General features: G+C 45.9%; 1 protein-coding gene across 3 annotated transcripts in view; it reads left to right on the top strand.

Annotated features, from left to right (window-relative positions):
* The window catches only part of OTOA (otoancorin), a 73,458-nt gene that overhangs the window by 17,211 nt on the left and 32,012 nt on the right, over positions 1-24,235 (top strand). For 2 of the 3 annotated variants that reach the window (XM_034670263.1, XM_034670264.1), the window contains exons 9-20: positions 32-135; positions 4,082-4,182; positions 5,875-6,014; positions 7,931-8,054; positions 10,649-10,864; positions 12,891-13,058; positions 14,051-14,191; positions 16,103-16,161; positions 16,339-16,456; positions 19,450-19,523; positions 22,128-22,263; positions 23,263-23,453. In XM_034670263.1, the coding sequence (XP_034526154.1) occupies positions 32-135; positions 4,082-4,182; positions 5,875-6,014; positions 7,931-8,054; positions 10,649-10,864; positions 12,891-13,058; positions 14,051-14,191; positions 16,103-16,161; positions 16,339-16,456; positions 19,450-19,523; positions 22,128-22,263; positions 23,263-23,453 (1,572 nt within the window). The remainder of the gene's footprint in view (positions 1-31; positions 136-4,081; positions 4,183-5,874; positions 6,015-7,930; positions 8,055-10,648; positions 10,865-12,890; positions 13,059-14,050; positions 14,192-16,102; positions 16,162-16,338; positions 16,457-19,449; positions 19,524-22,127; positions 22,264-23,262; positions 23,454-24,235) is intronic. The other variant, XM_034670265.1, reaches the window with a different exon arrangement.

The raw sequence follows: 24,235 nt of genomic DNA, 5'->3' as shown, positions 1-24,235 counted from the left end.
TCCTTAATTGACGACCGTGTTCCTCATTTAGATCTGCGGTGTTCAAAGATCTCTACGACCAAACCTCGGCTCATTCCCAAAGAGCTCTCTACTCCTGGATGACTGGGATTTTGCAGACGTCCTCCAACGCTACTGGTGAGCCTGGGCTTTGAGGTGGGATCACTTTTCAGGGGAAGTCCATCCTTAAAAGTGATGCTTCCTTTCTGAAAATAGGTATTTTATTTTATTGTCATTTCTGGTTTTTACCCGTCCTTCCCACCTTCTGAGAGGGTTTGATGTGAGAGAGAGAGAGAGTGAGAACGAGCATGAGCAGGGGAGGGGGGAAGGGGCAGAGGGAGAGGTACACTTAAGCAACTGAGCCACCCAGGTGCCCCAAATAAATAAAATCTTTAAAAAAACACCAAAAACCACATACCCTATTCCATCCATACACTTCCCACACATTCAAGTCTCCAAAATAAGGATTCCGCTTCTTCTTGCAATCAATGGGCTGTCCTCGTTCATAAGTGGAGCGTAAATAATGACAGTGTCTTGGAGTCAAAGACAACCTTTACAGTAAGGTTTCAAGTTCAAAAATCTGCATCATAAATCTGGATTAAAGTGGGATGCAATAAATTTTTAAAAGGAAATCTAGGCAATAAAGCACAGAAATTTAGTGTGAAGTTTCCTGGCAGCCAAGGCAGAAGTAGGTCAAGACTCATTTATTTTACAAATGTGTATTAGAGGGGTGAAATCCATGGAGCTGGAAAGTAGGAATGGTGGTTGCCAGGGCCTGGGGGGAGGAGGAACGGGGGAGTTGTTGTTTCTTGGGGACAGTTTTGGTTTTGTGAGATGAAAATGTTCTGGAGGAGGACGGTGTTGGTGGTTGCATGGCGAAGTGAATATACTTAATACCACGGAATCATCCACTTACAAACGGTTAAGTTAGTAAACTTTATGTTATGTTTACTGCAATTGAAAAAAAAAAGAAAAGAATGACTGTGTAGATGAGTAATGCAGACAATGTCCTAGATGGCTTCAATTCATTGAGTTTTTAATGTAAGTTGTGTAAACAGAATAAAGTTTTTAAATACTTACCAAATCCTACCGTGTGTCAGCCCCTGGAGATACAGAGAAAATAAGACAAAGTGTCTGTTCTCATAGAGCTCTTGTTTTTTGGGGGGAGGGTAGGTGGAGAAAAGTTTTAAACCAGCAAATGAAGGAGAAAGAGAGATTGAGAGAGAAGGTTCAGGTACCAGTAAGTGCTATGAATAAAATAAAATGGATAAATGCCATGGAAAGGCTTAGTGCTTTCAATCAGAACAGGGCTTGGCCATTGTTTTCTATAAAGGGTCAGAGTAAATATCTTAGGCTCGCGGGTCTGTAGTCTGGCTCAATGAATCAACTCTGATGTTCTGGGGCACCTGGGTGGCTCAGTCGTTGGGCATCTGCCTTCGGCTCAGGGCATGATCCCGGGGTCCTGGGATCGAGCCCCGCATCAGGCTCCTCCGCTGGGAGCCTGCTTCTTCCTCTCCTGCTCTCCTTGCCTGTGTTCCCTCTCTCACTGGCTGTCTCTCTCTCTGTGAAATAAATAAATAAAATCTTTAAAAAAAACAAACAAACTCTGATGTTCTGTGCTAAAACGGATATTGACAACATATGAGCAGGCGTGGCTGTGTCCCAGCAGAGCCTTGTTTATGGGCCCTGAAATTGGTATTTCATAATTGTCACATGCCACAAATTGTCTTTTTTTGATTTTACTTCCAACTATTTAAAAGTGTAAAAACCAAGTTTGCTCCATCTACGAAAGCAGGTGGTTGGCTGGATTTGGCTGGTGGGCTGTAGTTTGCCAACCTCTGGACTAAGGAATCAGAGAGGACCTGACGTTTGAATTGAGACCGAAATGAGAAATGGAATGGGTCCTGGGAGGCTCTGGGGAAAGGGTATTGCAGGCAAAGGAACAGCAAACGCAGAGGTCCTGGGGTGGGAACGAGCTCAGTGTTTTGGGGAAACATAAAGGAAGCCCGTGGGATTGGAGTGTAGTGAGGGCCAATCAATCCTCTTCCTGGAATTAAGCTCTGAGATACGTGTATAAGGAGAATTCAGCAACAGAATAATCAATGTCTTCAGTGCATAGCAGAAATCCCTCTGCCTGGGGCGCCTGGGTGGCACAGCGGTTAAGCGTCTGCCTTCAGCTCAGGGCGTGATCCTGGCATTATGGGATCGAGCCCCACATCAGGCTCCTCTGCTATGAGCCTGCTTCTTCCTTTCCCACTCCCCTTGCTTGTGTTCCCTCTCTCGCTGGCTATCTCTATCTCTGTCAAATAAATAAATAAAATCTTTTAAAAAAAATTAAAAAAAAAAAAGAATTCCCTCTGCCTGATGCATATTTACGGCCTCCAGAAATCTGAATCTCACACTGTGTAACCCTGAGAGAGCCACTCAGCTTCTAGACTTCCCTAAGTCCTTATCGTCAGAATTTGATTAGAGACAGACTTTCCTTCTAAAATTCCTGTATGCTATGTTTCATTATTATACTAAAGTGAATTAAAACGAATTCTACTTGGACTTTAAGCTTTTTATTTTTCACGAAGTTCCTCGAGGTAACTGGGAATACTTTGGGTGTTAAAAAGATCCCAATCTTTGGGATCTTTGGTCTGCAGAAATATAGTTTATGCTTTAAAATTAATTTAAAATTAACAACTCAGCTTGGTTCTTGATGAATTTAGTTGTTGCCTCCTGTGCCCACACCCGCCCAGTTCTCTAGCCTTCTGGGACCAGCCCTTCTAATAACCAAGTCGAATGTCCAGAGTCTTCGTCTCATCTAGGGGATCCTAGGGCATTTACCAGTGCTCACCCCAGTAGCTCTGACTTCTGGGGTGGGGAAGCATTCTGTTGCTCTTGTGACCCAGCCCATATACAGCAGCTGACTTCACCATCTCATCTGGGCATGAGAGTCATTGCCCCTGGCTTTTTGCAACAACTCTTGGTGATGGAGTCACTGTACCCTGTAAATGTTCCCCTGCTTCTTCAATTTCCCCAAAATGCCACCAACACAATGTTGTTGTGTGTAAAAACCTTTTACTGAAGGACTGGAGGCAATGGGGGCCGATTCTAGCTTAGTGACATGTGATGTCCAAATGGAGCCTGGACATGATTGTTCTTGAAGTCCCACGGACTTCCCGCTGACGAGCAATTCAAATGCCTGAACAGAGTGAGAGAGTCTTCTGGGAATTCAGGGGAGGGAGAAATTACTGATGGCTGAGGAGACAAGACAAGGCTTTAGAGGGAAGAGGAAATGTTTGAGCTCAAGTTTGAAGATAGGAGTTCGGAGCAGAAGAGTTAGGGCAAAGGCATTCTAGCTGATGAGAAGGACGCACGGGAGTGAAGATTTGGAGAACATTTGGGGTGCATATGAGGAAGGATGAGTAGTTGGTTTGGCTCAAATACAGTAACCTAGTGCTAATCAATAAGGCTGATAATTGTAGTAATAAAAGGGAGTCATATATATTTCAAGTTGCCAGATTATTTAGTAACTAAAAGTAAAACTGTATTTTGTGATCTAAACTATTAAGAAATAGTCTGTGTTTGTTAAAGGAATATTTTCTTTTTAAGATTTTATTTATTTATTTATTTTAGAGAGAGAGAGAGAGCAAGTGTGAGCAGGGTGGGAAGAAGCGGGGGTGGGGGGAGACATAGCAGACTCCACACTGAGCGCAGAGCTCGATGCAGGGCTTGATCCCATGACCCCAAAATCATGACCTGAGCCGAAATCAAGAGTTGGCCACTAACTGACCACACCACACAGGTGCCCCCAAATAATCTACATTTTTAATAAGTTCCCAGGTGGACCTGGTGCTGCTGGTCCAGGGACCATGTTGCTGAAGAACAAAGCCTCAGGTGGCTGGCATCTGTGATTGTCTATGTGTAATGTACCATCTCGTAGGTAGGAGGCTGTCCATGAATGGTTGTTGAATGAATGAATGAACATAAGAAGGACGTCCTGACATCAAAGATGGTTTTGACTATCACATACCAGGCAGAAATATGTATGTATGTATGTATGTATTTACGTATTTCTCCATTTATTTATTTTTTTCAGATAACTCTGTTTCATGGGTCAGTGCAGAAAACTTATGGATTTTGGGCAGATATATGGTTCACCTGTCATTTGAAGAAATTGTGAAAATTAGTCCTGTAGAAGTAAGTGAGTGGGAAATGTGAATTTCCACATCCCTGTCACTAAGCCATCTGGGGAAAGGTGTATTCTAAACCTCTCATGTTCAGCCAGCCAGTCAAGGTGCCCTGGAAAATTGGATACCGACCTCGGCCAATATATCTCGAGTGTCTGAAGAAAACTCTTGGGATGAAGCCTCAAATGGTTGGTCATCAGATTGTGTTTAGAGTAGATGAGCCAAGAAAAGAACAAGAATTGCAGACAACCAAGATAGCTCTGATGTGAAGCAACATGATGTAAAGAAAATGTTGGCTGTGAACCAAAAATCATTTTAGGGTATTTTTGTATTCAAGAAAGGCCAAGGACAATAGCTACAGAGTTTCCAGTCCTTGGAAGCATAAACCCAAATCAAACGAATCACAGATTACTAGCGACTTCTATTTATAGCGACTTCTATTTATAGCTACTTCTATTGATAGCTATTTCAGCATGAACAATGACTGGATTTTAATGGTAGAGTTTACAGTTGAAAAATGTACGAGTTCTGAGGTTACTTGCACTCACTGGTCAGCCTGTCTCTGTCCTCCTGATGTTGACCCAGTGACACTAAAGTCCCTTGGGCATCATGATTCTGGAATGCAGCCTCCCCAACAGGGAGGCATTCATAAAGACTCTGGGGCTTGCCTCCAGTTTTTATCATGTGTGTCTTGACTTTCTCCTGGTCAGTGAGAGAAGTGTTTGTATCAAATGACTGGCTCGCTCAAGGGCTAGTTGATCCAACAGTGTCTGCTTATTATGAAACTGGAGGCAGAACCAGCTGCTTCTTTTTAAGAAAAAAATTAAAAAAATTTTAATTGAAGTACGGTTGACATATCTAGGTTCTTCTTTTTACCTAGGAGGCTGAGACTATTTCAAACATCTTTCAATGTTATAATCCTCAGTTATAAAATGGATTAAACCTCAATTTTACCCTCCCACTATTGAGCGAACTTCTGGAAGTTAGATGGAGATTAAATTGTTAGGAAGCTGTACTCCTGGGGAGGAGTTTCTAAGATCAAGAGGTCATTTGCAACTTTCCTTCATCTTCTAAAAGTGTAGTGAAGGGAGGTGAAGCCACAGAGTACCAACTCTAAGGGGGAATTTTGTATGGACAAAGAGTAGAATCCACAAGGGAGAGACAACTTCATGAGCAGAATAACAGTGCATAGGAAGATAGTAGACTTCAGCTTGACACCCTCGGACACCTAGGCAGAAAATGAACAAGGATAGAAAGAATCTGAATGGTATGTTTAATAAAGTTGAATTTATGTATATCTTTTTCTATATTTGTATCTTACCAAGGGAGCACACACTCTTTTTCATCACCCAAGGCCCATGTGTAAACTCATTCATCTACTTAAAAAAAAACCTGATGCCCCAAAGTGCAACATTTGGGAACCACATTCTCTGACCTTCATATAACAAATCCACAAAGAAATGTGCAAACAGTAGCTTTCAAAGAGTTCAATGGTTCAGATACTAAAATACAACACTTTCCTAAATAGTAGTTGGGTTGAAGAGGAAACCAAAACAGTTGTGACAGACCATTGAGGAATCAGTGACGATGGGAACTGGGCATCTCCGAGTCTCTGAGATGTGGCACAGTGCAGACCACCAGGGTGGGGCTGCTCGGGGCCATGTCAGCCCTCCTCACCGTTCTTCCTGTCCTTGTCCACCAGATTGGGCTGTTTATCAGCTATGACAATGCCACCAAGCAACTGGACACGGTTTATGACATCACGCCTGAACTGGCCCAGGCGTTTCTGGAGAAGATCAGCTCCTCCAGCTTTGATATGAGGAATACATCCACCATCCACAGGCAAGGCGCAGGAGCTCCGGGTCCTCCGAGTGGTTTCCCAAAATGTGATTGAAGCACCAGCTTTGTCTGAGCCACAGGGATCCTGGGAGGGAAGAGAGGTGGCTGGTCCATCTTTTTAAATAGCCCCATGTCTCTGTGCACATGAGGGGAGGCATCTCCCCAAAGAAACACTCTTTGAAGCAGTTATGAAGTGGGGGTGAGGTGGAACAAATTCTTTCTGGGCCTCTCCTGTGCCACGCATTTTATGCAACCTTATCAAGTGCTAAGATTCCAGCTCTGAGCCTGGAATTAGAATGTCTTAAATACTCAGTTCTCTGTCCATTCCAGGGTCAATGTGTTATTTCCATTAGGGCGGGTTGATGATTGGAGAGAGCTTTTGGGTGCCCATATTTGTGAACCTCTTGTTATCCAGATTCTCAGGTGGGGGAATCCACAGATGAGGTCAGCTCTAGAATTTAGTGTTTGTAACATGATCCTCCAGGAGTGATTTCCAGCGGGGAGGGCCAGGAGCTGTGTACTTGGTGATCCCAGAAAGGGTTTGGATGTTAGCGGGAGGGAGGAGTGGTGAGCACTGTCTCACCATCTCTCCGTCTCTCAGGGGCACGTGTTACGGTGTCATCTTAAATTTCATCGAAGAGTCACTTGTAGAGAACGTTCTTATATGAAACTATTACACCTTCTTTCCTGGCTTTGCCACTTACAAGTTGTGTGGTTTTGGCTGTATCAGTTCACCTCTCTGTGCCTCTGTTTCCCCATCTGTAAAATGGGAGGTAATAATCTGCCTACCTCATTCAGGTCCTTGTAAGGATTATGCACACCTGACACATAATAAGTGCTCAAGAAATATTAGTTATTCTTAACGTGGTTATTAATATTCCGTCTTCACGTCCCCTGAGTCTTTTCTCATCTGACACATTTTCAAATCCTTCTGCTGACCCGATTGCACTCTTGTGGACATGTCTGAGCATGTCAGTGTCTTTCTGAGAGGGTTGATCAAGGCAGAGCGTGGTCAGCCAGGTGGTCCTGCCATGCCGAATTGAATAGATTTCACACTAACTCTAGGAGCGTCTATTAATGAAGGAGTGCCTGGTATCCACCAGGTAATATGCTCGTCAGTTGGTGAGGCTCACTGAACTCCCACAGTCCTCCTGATTCCTCCGTTCATCATATTTATTGTGATGCGCTATGATGAACAAAGCCAACCTCCCTTTTATTAAGAGCCCAGAGAGACAGGGTCACCCTGTACAGTAGTACACAGTGTGGACTGCTCAATTGTGTGTGCAGCAGCCTTGCAGAGAAGTTAAGTAACTTATTGGATCAAACATCCCATGCAGGTGGGCTTCAAACTCTTGTTGGCCTAATTTGTGCTCTTAACTACTAAGTAGAGTACTCCCAGCTAGACCAGGGTTCAAATCCCACCTCTGCCCTTACACTGTCCTGCTTCCTGTCTTTTTCTTTCCTTTTGAGGTCATCATCATCTGGGGATGTAGGTTGTAAACCATCCTGGACATAATCTGCCTCAGAGAATCCCTCAGGGTGGGCCAACCCTTTATCTCCATGTGGAAAATGGGGAGTTCCCTGTGGCTGACTCAGCATCACACTTTCCTTGTGTCCCTGACGGCCCTGGGGAGAGAGATGGTATAGTTGGATGGGTCTAGATTTAAGTCCTGGCTCCACTACTTGTCTTGGGCAACTAACATGGCTGCTCGGAGTGTGTTTGCCCTTCTGTGAAATGGGGCTAATAAGAGCATTCACCTCGTAGGGCTGCTATGATGGATGATCGGGTACGGGGCTCAGCACAATCCCTGGCGTGCAGTAGCTGCTCTGACCATGACTCTTGGTTCTGTGTGGGACGGGGCTGTGGTTGTGGCCCCCAACTCTGAGCCCCCTGCAAGCACCCTTATCTTCCCACACAGGCTGGGGCTGCTGGTCTGTTTCTACGATGACCTGGATTTGCTGGACGCTGCAGTGGCCCAAGTCCTCCTTCACCAGATGATCAAGTGCAGCCATCTGAGGGGCTTCCAGGCTGGTGTTCAGAAGGTGCGATGGAGTGCAGGGCCCTGGGGAAACGGCCGGAGAAATAGGGAGCAAAGTCTTGCCTGACCTTTGAGAGAAAACACGTAGGCTTCATCAGGGTCTAGGTCCAGCCACAGCAGATGGCATGCCAAATCCTGGGATGAGCTTAAAATGGGAAGAAACAACATAAAGCTGTAAGGGAAAACCTGGGATAGATCAAAATACAGAGTTGGCCCCTTGAACTTAACTGTGCATGAGGATTGCTTGGGATCTTCAATGTGGAATTCGATTCTGTGGATCTGAGTGCAGACCTGTGTGGAGACTGTACTTCTTGTTTTTAGTAAAGATTTTATTTATTTATTTGAGGGAGAGAGCGAGAGCACAAGCAGGGGGAGCGGCAGAGGGAGGGGGAGAAGCAGACTCCCCACTGAGCAGGGAGCGTGACATGGAGTTTGAGCCCACAACCCTGGGATCAGGACCTGAGCTGAAGGCAAACACTTAACCATCTGAGCTGCCCAGGCACCCCTGAAGACTGCACTTCCAACAAGCTTCCAAGCAATGCTGAAGCAGCTGGTCCAGCGACCATGCTTGGAACAGAAGGAGATGACGCAGGGTTCTCAAACCTGGCTCTGCATTTGTAGTACCCCACCCGCTCTGTCCCCGGAGATTCTCGGGGTATTTCTCAGGGGTGTGGCCTGGGAATGGTATGTTCTAAAGGCTCCTCATGTGATTCCAGTGCAGCCAGGGTTGAGGGCACTGGGCTAGAGTATATTTACTGAGTTCCTAGAGCAAAGTTCTGGGCAAACTGGCACAGACAGACTTTCTCAATTCCCCTCTCCCTCCAGCTCTCTCTCCTTTCTTCCCTTAAAGTGTCAATTCTGCCTGGCTTCTCTTATATTTTTGGGCCTTTTCATTTTTTTTTTTAACTGAAAAAATGATGTGAGAACAGTATTAAAATTTGGAGCACCTGAATGGCTCAGACAGTAGAGCCTGCAACTCTTGATCTCAGGGCTGTGAGTTCGAGTTCCAGGTTGGGTGTGGAGCCTACTTAAAATTTTTAAAAAAGGAAAATTTTGATAACGCCATCAATAATTACACAGTAGTTGTTCACACATAACTGTAAAATCCCTGACCCCATTTGACATTGGAATAGTCATCATGATCTTGACCAGTGCATGTTTTTCTTTTCAAGGAAAATGATCCCTCCCAAGCCAACTCAAACCAAACATCAGAAAATGAATGTATTTTAAAGCCACAGGCATAGCGGTGGCTGCCCTGGCCAAGAAGAAAGTCCCACACAATTAAGAGATGAGAGTACCCTTTGGGATCACCTAGCTCAGTACTTCTCAGACCAGAGAGTGCATCAGAGTCACCTAGAGGGTTTGTTAAAATACTGGTTGCTGGCCCTCATGCTCAGGGTTTCTGGTTCAGGAGGACTGGGGCAGGGCCTGAGAATCTGCATTTCTAACAAGGTTCTGGGTCTTGTGGCTGGTCAAGGACCACAGTGCTTTGAGAAGCACTGTTCAGGCGCATGCCTCTGTCTCTCAAGCTGAGCCCCTGGGAAAGAGAGCTGCAGAATTTGGAGAACCTAGAGGCTGTGACAGCTTTCTTTCACTTCACTCTGCTGCCCCCCAGTGGCCATTTCAGTATTGCCTGGTACGCTTGCGTGCACACTTCTGACAGGAATATACTGTTCATAAAACTTCAGGTGTTACAACATGAACAGTTCTCATGTTTTGATACAGAGGTGATGTTATACTAGGTGACTTTATCACCTTCTTTACTGGTAATGGTTAGGAAGCACACTTAACTATACCTCGATAGGCACAGCATAATAAAACCATTGTTAAGGCGATCCCAGAAATGTGAAAATCTGTGTAAGACCTAAGTCAAAAATATAGAAAATTGCATTTCTGTTCATATTCAACCATATGAAAGCTACCCGCTGTAGTTTACTTATTTTTTTTAAAAGGTTTTATTTGTTTATTTGGGAGAGAGATAGAGAATGAACATGAGTGAGGGGTGGGAGGAGAGGTAGACGCAGAAGGAGAAGCATTCTCCCTGTTGACCAGGGAGCCCAAGGATCCTCGATCCCAGGATGCTGAGATCATGACCTGAGCCAAAAATCAAGAGTTGACTGCTTAACCGACTGAGCCATCCAGGTGCCCATAATCATACTTATTTTTATTGAGGTAGGAGTTTCAGGAGACTTTTACTTTCTTGTTACTGTTGAAAATTATTTTTACACGGATTATATGTTATCACGAAGAACACCCTGGCTATTTCATGAAAGAAAAACAGCCATGTATATGGATGCAGAGTTCAAGGTCACAAAAGGACAATAAATGTTATGAGAGTGTAGTAGAATTATGGACAAAGTGAGCAAAATTTCCTTCTGCCATGTTTCAAGGTTGATTTAATCCCAAATTAATATTTAAATGAAGTACAAAGTGAATTTGTGGCATATTAAGGTCAAGGGCAGAGGTGGTGGTGCTCTCATTGGGGTGACTCATTGGCAGTGTCGGAGGGGGGGTTGTTGTGACTACCCCAGAGCATAGGCAGGGGGAGCCACTGTCCTGCTTGTTATCCACCCTCATGCCGGCTTGCTCCCCTTCTAGCTCAAAGCCAACCTCCTGGACATCGCCATGGAGAACCAGACCCTCAATGAGACTCTGGGCTCTTTGTCGGATGCGGTTGTGGGCTTGAGCCACAGTCAGCTCGAATCCCTCTCCCCCGAGGCTGTGCATGGTGCCATCTCTACCCTCAACCAAGTCTCAGGCTGGGCCAAGGGCCAGATCATCATCTTGTCTGCCAAGTACTTGGCCCATGAGAAGGTCAGTTGGAGCTTTGAACTCTTTTTTTTAATGCTCTGAGACCCAAGGGCCAGTGACACACAGCAAGGACCGCCAGTCAGTATGAAGATAGTGCCAAAGAGGACTGCTCTGCCGTTTACTAGGTGCTAGACACTGGACAATGGGCTTACCTTTTTGCCTCAGTTTCCTTATTTATAGAATGGGGATAATGAGAGCCACTGTCGCGTAGGATGGCTGCCAGGATTCTGTGGGTCAGGACACAGGAAGAGGTTGGAACATGTGACCGAGAGTATGAGCTCAATGAGTGGTAGCTATTGTGTTGTTTGCAAAGCTTGGACCCATCCTGGGATTTCCTTGCTTTGTTGTTGAGGCTGCAAATACATCCCTCATCCTGAGATGAGAGATAATGCTATTTTATTCATCTTGGGCTGCAGGGAGGGAGTTGTCCTTGTAGAAGGTCATGTTTGGAGGGGGCAGGAGCCTTAATCCATGTTCAGATGCTCCTGGGTGGGAAATGAGTCTTCTTTTCCTGGGGAAATCATCTCTCTGCCCTGGGCTCACTAGAAGGGGCTCCAGAGCCCTGAACCCCTAAACATTTTGGTGTCCTGCTCTTTCTGTCTCATAGCTGTGTCCCGGGATGCAGACTAGTTCATGAGGACTGAACTGGGGACCAACTCCAAAATGACAATAGTAACAAATACTCATTAAATACTTCCTGTGTGCCAGGTTCGGGTCTAAGTGAGTTAATTATTCAATGTTCTCAACAACCGTTTGAGGCCAGTAGTGTGTTATAACCTTCATTTTCCATGTCATTTATGAGAGGCACAGAGTGTGTAACGGAATTGCCAGGGTCCCATAAAAGGGACACAGCCAGGATTGAACCCAGTATGTCTGGCTTCTGAGTCTGCTTGCTTAACTCCCATGCTGTCTCCAGCATGGCACCATGACTGTGGTCCTTCCATTCTTACTTTCTGACTCAAGGACATTCTTACTTTCTGACTCATTCTTGTCCCTTCTACCCTTGTGGCAACTTAGCTTGAAGGTTTTGCAGCCCTCCTCTGTTTTGACTGGGCCCTATGAGTTTACTTGCACAGTTCAACGTGCATTTGGTTTCAGGGAGCTGAGGGAGACCGTCTTGTTCCTTCCAGCCCTGGACAGTGTCTTACCTCTTTCCTAGAGTCCAACTTTTCCTGCAGAGAGGTGAGGTGATTGTTATGAAGAGGCCAAGAGCTTGAAAGGTCTTGCCTTCCTTGAGATGGTAGAGACTTTCCATTCTACAGAGCATAGCAGGCAAACCACTCAACTGGCTTTTTGTAGAGTTAGGGAATGAATGTCCCTGATTATATGGAAAACGATCTAGCATCTTTACTCTAAAGGAAGGCAACAAAACAAGTGGAGTTTCTGATGGGGCAGGTAACTACAATCATATTTGTCATAAAATATCAGACCCGTATCCCGAAACATTTATTTCAACTCAAAGTTTCTACATGGAGATAGATGAACATGGGGCTTTGCTATGTCAGGTGACAAAATGAGAAAAGTGGGCTGCCTGGGGGCCCTGTATGAGGGAGTGGGGCTGGGTAAACTGAGAGCCCCATGACCTACCTCAAGGGGCAGCTGTTGGTCAGTTCTTGCCAACTGTTGCCAATGTGGGCCCAGTATTACTTGGTGTTCAGATTTTTTTTAAACCTGGATTTTAATGGAAATTTCCCCAATTTTTAGATGTCAGCTAGTCCAAGTTGAACACACACACAAAAGCCCATTGCCTGGCCAGCTGTGGTGCATGGGTCATTCTTTTTTGATATTTGTACTGTGGCCTCGGACGGCATAGTATGCCCTGGGCAGACACTTGTCTCACGTGTTGTGTTTGGATATTGACTCTCTTTCCTGATGGAAGGAAGGAAGGTAGGTCTGGGAGGGCAGCATGTATCTTGCTCCCTGTCGTGCCCCTGGCACCCATCCAGATACCCGGCATGCAGTGGGCTAAGTGTCTGCCAGGTGAGAAACCAGAGCAGAACTTCATCCTCCTCGTGGCCGGTCTCCCCAGGTGCCATCTTTCTACAGCGTCAGCCAGATGGGTGTGCTGCTGGCCGGGGTTGGCACCCAGGCCTTCTACAGCATGGATCGCAGGGACCTCTTGCAGGTCCTGAGGAGCACTGTGTCCTTGCGTGTGTCCGACTTGTCGCCTGCCCAGAAGCAAGGTGTCCTCAGCAAGGTGAGACGAAGACATTGGGTCCTCAGCCATGTGGCTCACAGAGCACGAGGTTTTGGGGTTTTGTTAGTGTGCTATGATTTGGGGCCATTGACTTGACTCGGGGCTGGGGTTAGCCCAGCCTTTGGTGAGGGTGTGTTCTGAACCTTCCCCTGATGGCCACCTTCCTTCTTTTCTAGAAAGAGGGTCATGCTACATTCTCCTTCCTTCCTTCCTTCCCTCCTTCCTTCCTTCCAGATTTATTTATTTATTTTAGAGACAGAGAGATCATGAGTGGGAAGGGCAGAGGGAAAGGGAGAGAGAATCTCAAGCAGACTCCCCACTGAGCCTGTTGGGGGGCTTGATATCATGACCCTGAGATCAGGACCTGAGCCGAAACCAAGAGTCGGACAGTTAACCGACTGCACCACCCAGGCGCCCCAAGGATCACGCTATATTTCTTCCCAGACCCCGGTGCTTTCCTTAGCCAGTTGACTCTGGAAGACTTTTCTTAAATTAGGTTTCTCGATGTAATAATGTTTTGAAAGTTTGTTTTTCAAATCTCAAAATGAATCCTGAAGTTCACAGAGTGCTTCTGAAAGCTCCTTCCATGATCTGAAGTCACACCTATGTTCCTCTTTCTCACTTGGCATCCTATTTTCTCAGACCTACTGCATCCAGTTGCAAAATCTGTTAAGAAACCAAACCCAAGGAGTTTGGCTTAAAATACCAACACCTTGCATATAGCAATAGCACGTCTGGTTAACATAGTGTGGGTTCTGGAAAAAGACTGACTTGTGCTTGAATCTTATCAACTTTCAACCAGTTACTTATTAAGCCTCAGCTTTCTTACCTGCAAAATAGGGAGTAAGGATAGTCCCCCAACTTATAGGGCTGCTGAACAGACATGGTGGATTTTACAGCCTCTGAAAGCACTGACACAGTGCCTGACTCATACCCAAAGTTCAGTGGACCTTCTACAAGGTGGTTATTATGTTTATCCTCACTCTTGGCAGATGATCGAAGCAGGAGATCCTGCCTCAGGCATTGTGGAAATACGAGGGGCTTTCTTTAAGGAGGTGTCTCTCTTCAATTTACGAAGGGAACCTGGATTTAACACTACAGTCCTAAAAGAAAAGGAGCTTCGGAGGAGTCAGGTACGACCACTAAGGATTCTGACACCAGTTTGGATGTGTGTGTGTTGGGGGGAGTGGGTTCCCCACACCAACAAAGAATTCTCTGACATCAGTTGGTTGTCATACCACTCAACTCAATTCTGACACCGTCTACCTGGTGATGGCATAAGATCCCACAGGTAAGAGTTCAGGCCTACAATCCTACACTCCTCGCCCCTCAACTTCAGAAGCCAGTCTCAAGTCCTCGTTGCCCCCTGTGCTTCTGACCTACCAGCTGTAGATCGAGGGTTCCAATGACTGCACTGCCCCCACTTTGGTTAGACTAACTTGGTCGAGCGGCTCACAGAACTCAAAGGAAACATTTCCCTTACTAGATCATCAGTTTATTACAAAAGGATATAACCCAGGAACAGCCAGAGGCAAGAGATGCGTGGGGCAAGGTGTGGGGAATGGGTGCAGAGCTTCCGTGGCCTCTCCAGATGTGCCACTCTCCCAGCACCTACACCCGTTCACCAACTGGAAACTCTGAACCAGGTGCTTTTGGGTTTTTATGGAGGCTTCATCATGTAAGCATGCTTGATGAAATCGTTGGCCATTGGTGACTGATTCAGCATCCAGCCCCTCTCCCTTCCCTGGAGGTCGGGAGTGGGACTGAAAGTTCCAACCCTCCAGTCACAGGTTTGGTTCTTCCAGCAACATCCCTCCACCCTCAGGTGCTTTCCAAAAGTCATTCATTAACATAAGAGGCCTTGATTGCTCTCCTCACGTAGGAAATTCCCAGGGTTTTAGGAGCTGGTGCCAGAAACGAGGATAAAACCAAACGTAGGTTTCTTATTGTAAATCACAATGTCACAGCCACGATGCCCAGATCACTCCTGGATTTCTGACTCTCTGCTTTGTGGGAAAGTCCTGTTTTAAGGTTAATTTGGTAAAAGAAATTCATTTCTGTGTGATTACACTCAGGGGGCAGAACAGTGTAGTGTTAAGTTGGACAAGACCTGAGCATGAATTTGGGTGCTGCTGTTTATTAACTTTGGGGGAGCTACTTCTCGCTCAGCCTCAGTTTTCTCTGTGAAATGGGGATAATTTCTTTTTTAAATTATTTATTTATTTATTTTAGAGAGAGAGAGAATGTGCGCCTGCCGGGATGGGATGCGGGGGGCAGAGGGAGAGGGAGAGAGAGAATCTTAGCGATGGGGAAGACTAGGTCCCAGAACTTGATCCTGTGCCTCAGGAAATGTCTGGTGCCGCACATAGAGCTTCCAGAACTTACCTCCCTAGCTGTTCCTTTCTCCTGGGCCTGGCTGCCACATCACAGAAGCCTCTGCCTAATGCTGGCTCATAATTTATGCTGTTTGGGGAATTACGTTCAAAGTTTCAGAGTCTATAAAATAGATGAATGTCATACTTGATCGCATAAGCAAGTTAGGTGTTCTGTAAAATTACGTTCCTTAAAACAAATGGCTCCCCTGTCTACTAGGTATTGTTCTTCTAGAATGCCCATCTGGGACGATTGGAGGGAGCGTGTGCTGCAAGCAGGAGTAACTTTATTGATGGTACTTTCTAGCCCATCCTGGTCTATTCATCCATCTCTTTTGCTTTTGCTTCCTGGGAGCTAGCAGGTGGGCATGGACATAGGGGCTATGGAGGGTCCTCAACTGGTCAGCAGCTTCACAAAGCATAGGAAAAAACCCTCCAGCCCTGCGGCCCGACAACTTTGCTTCTCATTCGTGTTCTAGAGCACAGGGGATCCTCCAGGTGTGTGAGCATGTGTTCTGCAATCACTCTGACACCAGTTCAGATCCGAGCTCTACCACCTAGCGATTGTGTGGGCCTGGGTAAATAACATAACCTGACCCCACACCGTGCTCATCATGGTGAGTAAATAAGTGAGTGCTCCATCCATGTCAGCAAACCATTCTCTTCTCTCAGGCCTTGTTCCTGTATGAGCTTCTGTCAAAGTCGACCAGAAGGCCCGAGGAGCTCCTGAGGTAGGCAAGTATACTCAGCCTGGGGACTGACAAGCCCTTTGGAGCCTAATTTCCAGGAAGGAGAGTTGGACAGTCCAGTCTATAGCCTGTGCCCCATCAGATCTGCCTTTTCATGCCCCTTCTCTCCCCTCCCACCCCACCCCTTTCTTCTCCTGGGTCCCTTGTTCTGTTTTCCAGCACAGGGCAGCTGGTCAAAGGTGTGACGTGCTCCCACATAGATGCCATGAGTGCGGACTCCTTTCTGGCCCATTTCCACTATTTTGAGAACAACCTCTCCCTGCTGTCACCGTATCAGGTACCATTACAGCACGTTTGAACTTCTGATTCTTTCTCCCTGCCCCAGTCGTGGGCCTGAATTGACTGTGGTGGCTTAAGATATCTGTGCTGGAATTATTCCCATGCAAGTGATGATGATGTGGGGCCAAATATTGAGCCAGGTTTTCTCCAGTTTCTTTTTTAAAAGCTCCAGATACCCCAGTCAGTCAGAGCTTCACCAGATTGGTTATTCTAAACTCAGATCTGAACCTTAAAATCCAGTTGTAGGGTACACCATTTGGCAGGTCCGTAATTATGTTCTGAGACTGAAGGTCATTCCCTCCTTCCTGTCCTTTCCAGGGGTAGTCTGGAATGGAAACAGTACTTTAGTAAGAGTATTTTCTTCTTCATCTAATACTTCATTTTCCAAATGGTTAGGGAGACTCTTTATCCCCTTGGGGAGACCAGAGGCAGAAACCGACTTTTCACTGGATCTAAGTAAGGAAAATCGGGTCTTGGGAACAGCGTTTGGACTTGGGAGTCTAAACTTTTGGTGGTACAGAGTCCTGAGAGGGTGAGCAGGCAGATACATGAGGCATCTGCCCGACTTTGGCCTGGCGTTTGTAGATACGAATGAAAAGTTTCCAAATAATGAATTCTCTCCCCAAGAGCCAGGAAGTAAGCGTAAAGCCTGGTGTAGAATCCTTTGAGGTCGTTTGAGGAAGAGGCAAAATTCTCACAAAGCCCCGTCATTCCCTTGCATTCAGTCAGTGGTTCTCAAATTTGAGTATCAGCACTGCCTGGAACACTGCAGTTGTTTGAGGGGTATTAAGGTTCAGTTTTGCTAGATGAATAAATTCTAGAAATCTGCTATGCCACACAGAGCCTATCACAAACAATGTGGTATTGTGTACTTCAGAATTTGTTAAGAGGGTCTCTCGCATGTTAAGTAGATGTTACCACAAAAACAAAAACAAAAAGGAATAAAGGAAACTCTGGGAGGTGTTGGATGTGTCTATTACCTTGATTGTGTGATGGTATCACGGGTGTTTGCATATGTCCAAACTCATCAAAGTGTACGCATTATCCGTGCAGGTCTTTGCATATCAATATACCTCAATTAAGCTGTTAAAAAAAAAACACAGATGAAAAAAAGCAACACACGTTGCAGAGCCTCACTTGCAATTTCTGGGGTAAAGCCTGATAACTGACATTTCTAACGGTTCCCTGGTGAGAACTATTGAGCTGTATTAAAAGTCCTGCCCAGGCAGGGAGGAAAGCAAATTATTTTGGCAATAATTTGGTATGGTGGTCTTCTTTATACTCATCAAACTGATCCAATGGGTGGAGGTCAGACCCTCTTTGAGGAAGACCTCCATGTTCAAGGAAGAAGAATTGTTCCAACAAAGCTCCTTACCTAGAGTCCTTCAATTCTCAGGACCTTCAAATACCAGTGAATTAGAAAATTTGCCTTCGTTGTTTACACTTTTGTGGAAAACACATTCATTATTATTAAAGAATAAAACAATATATAGAGAGTAAAATTTCCCCTGGAGCAGTGATTCTCGGAGGATTATTTGGCCATCTCTGGAGACACTTTTGGTTGTCACGCCTGGGGGAGACGCGGCTAGTGAGTAGAGGCCAGTGATGCTTCTCACTTCCTACAATGCAGAGAACAGCCCCACAACAAAGGGTTGTCCAACCCAGAATCTCAAAGATGCTGAGATTGAGAGTCCCTCTTTTCTTTTTCTTTTCTTTTTTTTTTTTTTTAAGATTTTATTTATTTATTTGAGAGAGAGAGAGGAAAGAGGGAGTGCTCTAGCGGTGGGGCGGGGCAGAGGGACAAGCAGACTCCCCACTGAGCGGGGCACGATCTGGGACCCTGAGATGATTCCCTGAGCCAAAGTCAGATGCTTTACCGACTGAGCAACCCAGGCACCCCGAGAGTCTCTCTTAAGGTAAACCACCAGGAAAAGTTTGCTATTGACTTTGAAAGTTTTTTTTGTGTATATAAAACATATTTACGTGTAATTTAAAAAAACACAAATGCGTTCATACTCTATGCATTGTTCTGTTTAACTTTAGCAGAGGCATGTATATATATAAAATAGGACATGGCCATCATTCCATGTTAGTAGATATAAATCTACCTTATTGAAACAAAATAATGCATAGCTTTCAGCTGTATGGATATACCATGACTTATCTAACCAATCCCAAACCGAGGGACAGTGAAGTTATATCTCTATTAAAAGGTAAACGTAGGCATATTAAAAATTTTAAGAGTATTTCTTTTTTTTTTTAAAGATTTTATTTATTTATTTGACAGAGATAGAGACAGCCAGCGAGAGAGGGAACACAAGCAGGGGGAGTGGGAGCGGAAAGAAGCAGGCTCATAGCAGAGGCCTGATGTGGGGCTCGATCCCATAACTCCAGGATCACGCCCTGAGCTGAAGGCAGACGCTTAACCGCTGTGCCACCCAGGCGGCCCTTAAGAGTATTTCTGAGCAAAAATTGATTGGGATCGGGCAGCACTGAACAGGAAGTGGTTCGGAGGGCTCTGGTGGGGGGAAAAGACATATACAGAGAAGGTGCAGGTGCAGAGAAAGAAATCATTGGGCTATAGCTTAAAGCCTGGTTGGCTCTTGGTGATTGGTTGTTATCAGTGTTTTGATTTCATAACCTTGAGGCATTTATAGACTTCAATTTTGCTTGCATAGGGTGCCGTGTCATTAGGGCCGCTTCAGTCTAACGGCCTCCTTGTTTAATTAATTTCACATCTCACTTTCTTGCAGTTATACGCAAAACAAGGTGAATATTCTCAGACTTAAAGTTTTGTGTTCACCCTCTGATTGCCTCGGTGTCCTCAGCCCTAAACTGGGCACAGTGGTACCTACATTGCAGGGTGTTCTGTTAAATAATAAGTAAACATATACAGAGCGCTTAGGGCAGTGCCTCGCCCAGGGAAAACACAGTCTCTGTTTGCTCTTATGATTATTGGTCTAAACTCCCAGAACTGCTTTAATCTTCCAGGTTAATTGTTTGGCGTGGAAATACTGGGAGGTCTCCAGATCCTCTATGCCATCTTTCCTCTTGGCTGCGCTCCCGTAAGTGAACATTGGCTCCCCTCTCTGGCCCAACAGTGAGACTGATGGGAATTATCCAAGTCATCTCACCTGCAGGTTTTTGTGAGGAACCAGAGACAGTGGAGAGTGCCTTCCAGACCCTTGTGAACCAGGATTTAAATTCTGAGCCCCACATAGATATTTCAGACAGAATCTCTTGCTTTTTTTTTTTTTCCTCCTATTATTTAAAAACCAAAACCAAAGCAATCCAAGCCTGAGTGAGTTCTGGTGAGGCAGGTCCCATCTGGGCTGGCCTCCCAGCTGTACCCAGGCTCCGGGGTGATCAGAGCTGATGTGAATCGTGGGGATTTCTCCTGGTTTATGTGGGCTTTCAGGCCTGGGAGGGGGAGCCCTGCTTTTCAAACACAGTCCGGATACTCTTTTTCTCTTTATTTTGCTCTTCCTTCTCTTGCTGTTAATTGTCTTAATTTATTCAAAAAATATTCACTGAATGCTTACTATGTCCTAGTTCTCAAAGATAATTTATTTTCCCCTTATAAGAGCTTATAGTCTCTGGGAGGGGAATACAAGCATGAAACCAATTATAATGTCACGTTAGTATTTGGTTGAAAGTGATAAAGCCTTAACTCAAAACTGGCTTAGGCAAGAAAAGGCAATTTTGGTTCAGGTAACTAGAAAGTCCAGGGATGGACTTCAGGCGTGGCTGGATCCAGGGGCTCAGTGGTCAGCCATCTGTGTCTTTTTGGCCCTGCTCTCTTTTGTAGGCTTCTATGTCAGGCAACTTCTTTCTCTGTGGTGGTCTCTGGCAGATGCAAGTTCATATCTTCCTGGTTAAAAGACTTTTTTCTTCTCATCCTCAGTAAGTTGTGGGTTTGACTGGGTTTGTGGGGGATGGATAACTCTGGCTTAGTTTGGTATTGTGCCCCTGGAGCTGGGAGTGAAGTGGGGTCCACCCCAAACCACAAGGATTTCAAGTGAAGAGGGTGATTCTCCAAAAAAGCCCTGTGCTGTTACCATGGGAAAGGGGACAGGTACAGGGCACAGACGGGGCCTGACTCCTTCAGACTTGAGAATTGGCGGAGACTAAACTAAAGCTCAGAGAAAGAGCTGGGATTTCAGAGTTTGAGACGGACACTCCAGGGGCACAAGGGATGTTTGGTTGAGCAGAAAGCAAGAGAAGCGAAGGGTGTGTATCTGCAGAGTAGCTGGGAGACAGAATGCCAGAGAGGTAAGGCACAGTCAAATCAGGGAAGGGTTGTGTGACACAATGAAGTGTTTCACCTATATTCTGGGCACAGATCCTCAGGTCTATATTTCAGAGAGATCTTTACCTCTGTCTGCATAGCGTTCAGAATGCAGGGGGCCTGGCCAGAAGGAGGGAGACATGAAAGCTTATTTCTAGAGCCTGGACCTTGGCATAGCTGTCTCCTTCCACTTATCCACATCTCAACTTAAACACCTGTGTCTTAGAACAGGCTCCCCAGCTGTCCTCACCATCATTCTCCATTGCAGAGTCATTTTGTTTTCTTCCTTTACTTATCACTGGCTGAAATGGCCTGTTTTATTCACCAGTTTCTTTTATCTTTAACCTACTAGAATGAAGCATCCTGAGAGCAGGGACCTGCCCCTCATGCCATGTTCATGGTTGTAGCTGGTGCCCAGTACCATGCCTGGCATGCAACAGATATTTGCTGAATGAATGAAGAGATAAATAAGATAGCAGTACTGTGAATGGAGAGGCAAGAACAGATTTGAGTTAATATTAAGCTGGTAGCAATGACGCATTTGGGGATAGAGGGAAAAAGACACTGGGGATGGCATAGAGGAGGAAGAACATGTAGAATTTGGTTTCGGTAGTCTCGAGGTCATGATGAGTAGGCCATGTGGGTCTAGAGCAGTCTTTCTCAACCTTTGTTTCATTATTGCCTCCCTAAAGGGAACAGTTTAATTTCTCCTGATGAGAGAATTCCAGGAGTAAGATTTTGTTGAATAGTGTTGAGCTTTAATGGGTCACAAATCATGTAATAACTAAGATTTTTTTCTTTTTTTGTTCCCTCTCTCTACCTGAACCAGTTTTTCCCCCTAGGGGGCCATATTGCCTCTGTTAAGAATACATGGTTTGGGGGGGAGCTCTGGCCTGGCGATGCCAGAATCAGGTGTCATTTCTCTTATTTTTTCTTGCTCTCTCCTTGTCTGTCTTTCTCTCTTTCTATTTTATTCTCTCTCTTCTTTATCTCTTACTTCTACTTTTTCTTTCTTTGTCTTCATCTCCCTTCAACCAGTCGATCAGTCAACATATGTTTATGGAGACCCCATTCTCTGATCAATGCTACTGGGGAGTGGAAGAGAGTCATGATGGAAGTTGGCTTCCTGCCCGTAGAAGAGGGGCGTGATGGGAAGTCTGGCCCCCCCCCAGAAGAGGGGCATGATGGGAAGTCTGTTTTCCCGCCCACAGAAGAGGGGCATGCTGGGTGCTCCCTCCCAGGAGGAGCCACGACATCACTGGGGAAAAAAACATTTAAAGAACAGCCCTGGGATAAGCTGTTGTGCATGTGGAGGCTGATTTCAGGGGCAAATGCAGAGCAGCCATTGTTTTCCTCCTCTCATTCTCCCGTCTCTTTCCAGGGCTCGCTATCTGGCTTCTGTCCCGGCTTCCCAGTGCGTGCCGTTTTTGATCAGCTTGGGGAAGAGTCAGTTGGACTCCTTGGTTTTAGATTCCCACAAAAAGAATTCAGTCCTTAGGAAGGTACAGCAGTGCCTGGTAAGGAAACTCGCTGGATGACACTTTCCCTGATGTGCCTTCCTCTTTGGGTGTCTGTGGCCATGCTGGGGCACCCTCAGGGGATCTGGCTGGGACCTTGAGCTTGTGGTGATGGCCAGAAGTCTGACTTGTGGGTCTCAAAGCTGACCCTGGGACCCTGAGTGGGACAATCTTGGCCATTGGTTCTGAGGACTGCCATCCTGGGGCTTGAATGATGGGAGGCTGCTCTGGGGGACTAGAAAGATCACAGTACAGAGTTTGGGATCTCGGCCGGCCTCTGGCAGTGATTGGTTATGTGGCTTCTGGCAAGTCATTTCCCTCCGTGAGCCTCAATCTTCTCATCCCTAAAATAGGTGTAAGAGCACTTCCTGCACAGAGTTATCGAGGGCATGAAATGGGCAATATATTGTTCAATGCCAAGGCCCAAAGGGCACACTATCTGAGTGTGAATCCTAGCCTTGCCACTGGCTGGCAGTTTCTTTATCTTTAAAAAGTGGGTGATATTAGTACTTACTCTAACAATTACTTTGTAGATGAAGATTAAAACCTGTAAGCTCTTAGAACACTGCCTGGCATGTATTAAACACTCAGATTGTTACCTACTTGCGTCATTTGGGGAAAGAGCTTTAGAGGCTTTCAAGTCCTGCACAGATTTTGAGGTGCTGTTTTTATTCTTGCTCTGGTATTATTAGCATGGTTATTGAACTCCGGGTATCCTCAGAGCAATGGTACCAACGATGACGTCAGTCCTCATTTATCGAGCGTTCACCACGTGCCAAGTCTTCTGCCCACACCAGCTCCCTGGTGGAGCCTACTAGACTTCCGAGGCTTGCCTCCCTGGTGTAAAATCAGACCCCGTGCTGTCTCTTCTAGTCCATGGTAGGGTGGGTGATTCAGGTCCTGGAACCTTTACGAGGTTGGGGATCAGGATGTGTTGTTGAGGGGACATGACCTTGAGCCCTGCTGGATCTTCCCATCAGCTCCGCTTGTTGGTTTCAGAACAACTCCATTGCTGATGAGTACGCGGTTGACATCATGGGGAAACTGCTCTGCCACTTGCCAGCAGCCGTCCTCCACCGCGGGGTCTCCGCCCGGGCCTGGGCCACCGCCCTGCATGGGCTCAGAGCCTGCCCAGACCTCAGCCCAGAGCAGAAGGCTGCGGTGAGGCTCAGGCTCCTGGAACAGCATGGGTGAGGAGTGCTGGGCTTGGCCCTGGGTGGGGGGCGGGGGGCAGGGGGACAGAGAACTGTTCTTCTCCTGTACAGTCTTCTGAAGTTGGGGCAGGTATTTGTGTAGGACCTAAGCATCAGTCAGCGGTTAAACAGCAAATGTTTCTGGAGTAATTACTGTGTCCCAGGCACATAGGACATAGACTCGGGAGGCCAACTCCTTGGGCTAAAATTTTGTGTATATCCTCTATTGTCTATGTGACCTGGGAAAAGCTACTTAATCTTTTTGTGCTTTAATTTCTACATCTGTAGAATGGGGCCCGTAATGGAAGAGGAGGGGGAGGAAGGACAGGCTGTGATGTAAGTAACAGAAATTCAACAATTCAAGCTAAAAAAGAAGTGGGAATTTATTGAGTTCGAAACAGAATGTAATGGAAAACTCCAGGAGTATGCTTCAGACATGACTGGGTCCAGAGGACCGATGTTGTCAGCAACCTGCTCCACCCATCCTTCAGCTCTGTGTTCCTTGGTGTGGCCTCTATTCTCTCCACTTGGTAATGGGAACGACTTCCAATATTCTCTTTATTGCTAGAGATACCAGGAGAAAGAGGGCTTCTCTAGTAGTTCCAACAAAATTCCCAAGGGCGACTTGGTGTCCTGTATGTGATAGCTTGCATCACGTGCTTGTTCTCTTGGTCGGGGAAATGGGACTTGTCCAGGCATGAAGTTGGTCTGTGCTTGCAAGAAAAGGATGCTGGAAGACCGGGACAACAGCATAGTGTTTCAATTGACTGCTTATCATC

The sequence above is a fragment of the Ailuropoda melanoleuca genome, chromosome 10, assembly GCF_002007445.2.
Source record: "Ailuropoda melanoleuca isolate Jingjing chromosome 10, ASM200744v2, whole genome shotgun sequence".
In the NCBI taxonomy this organism is placed as follows: domain Eukaryota; kingdom Metazoa; phylum Chordata; class Mammalia; order Carnivora; family Ursidae; genus Ailuropoda; species Ailuropoda melanoleuca.
Note: the sequence above shows the minus strand (reverse complement) of the source record. Positions and strands in the feature narration are given on the sequence as shown.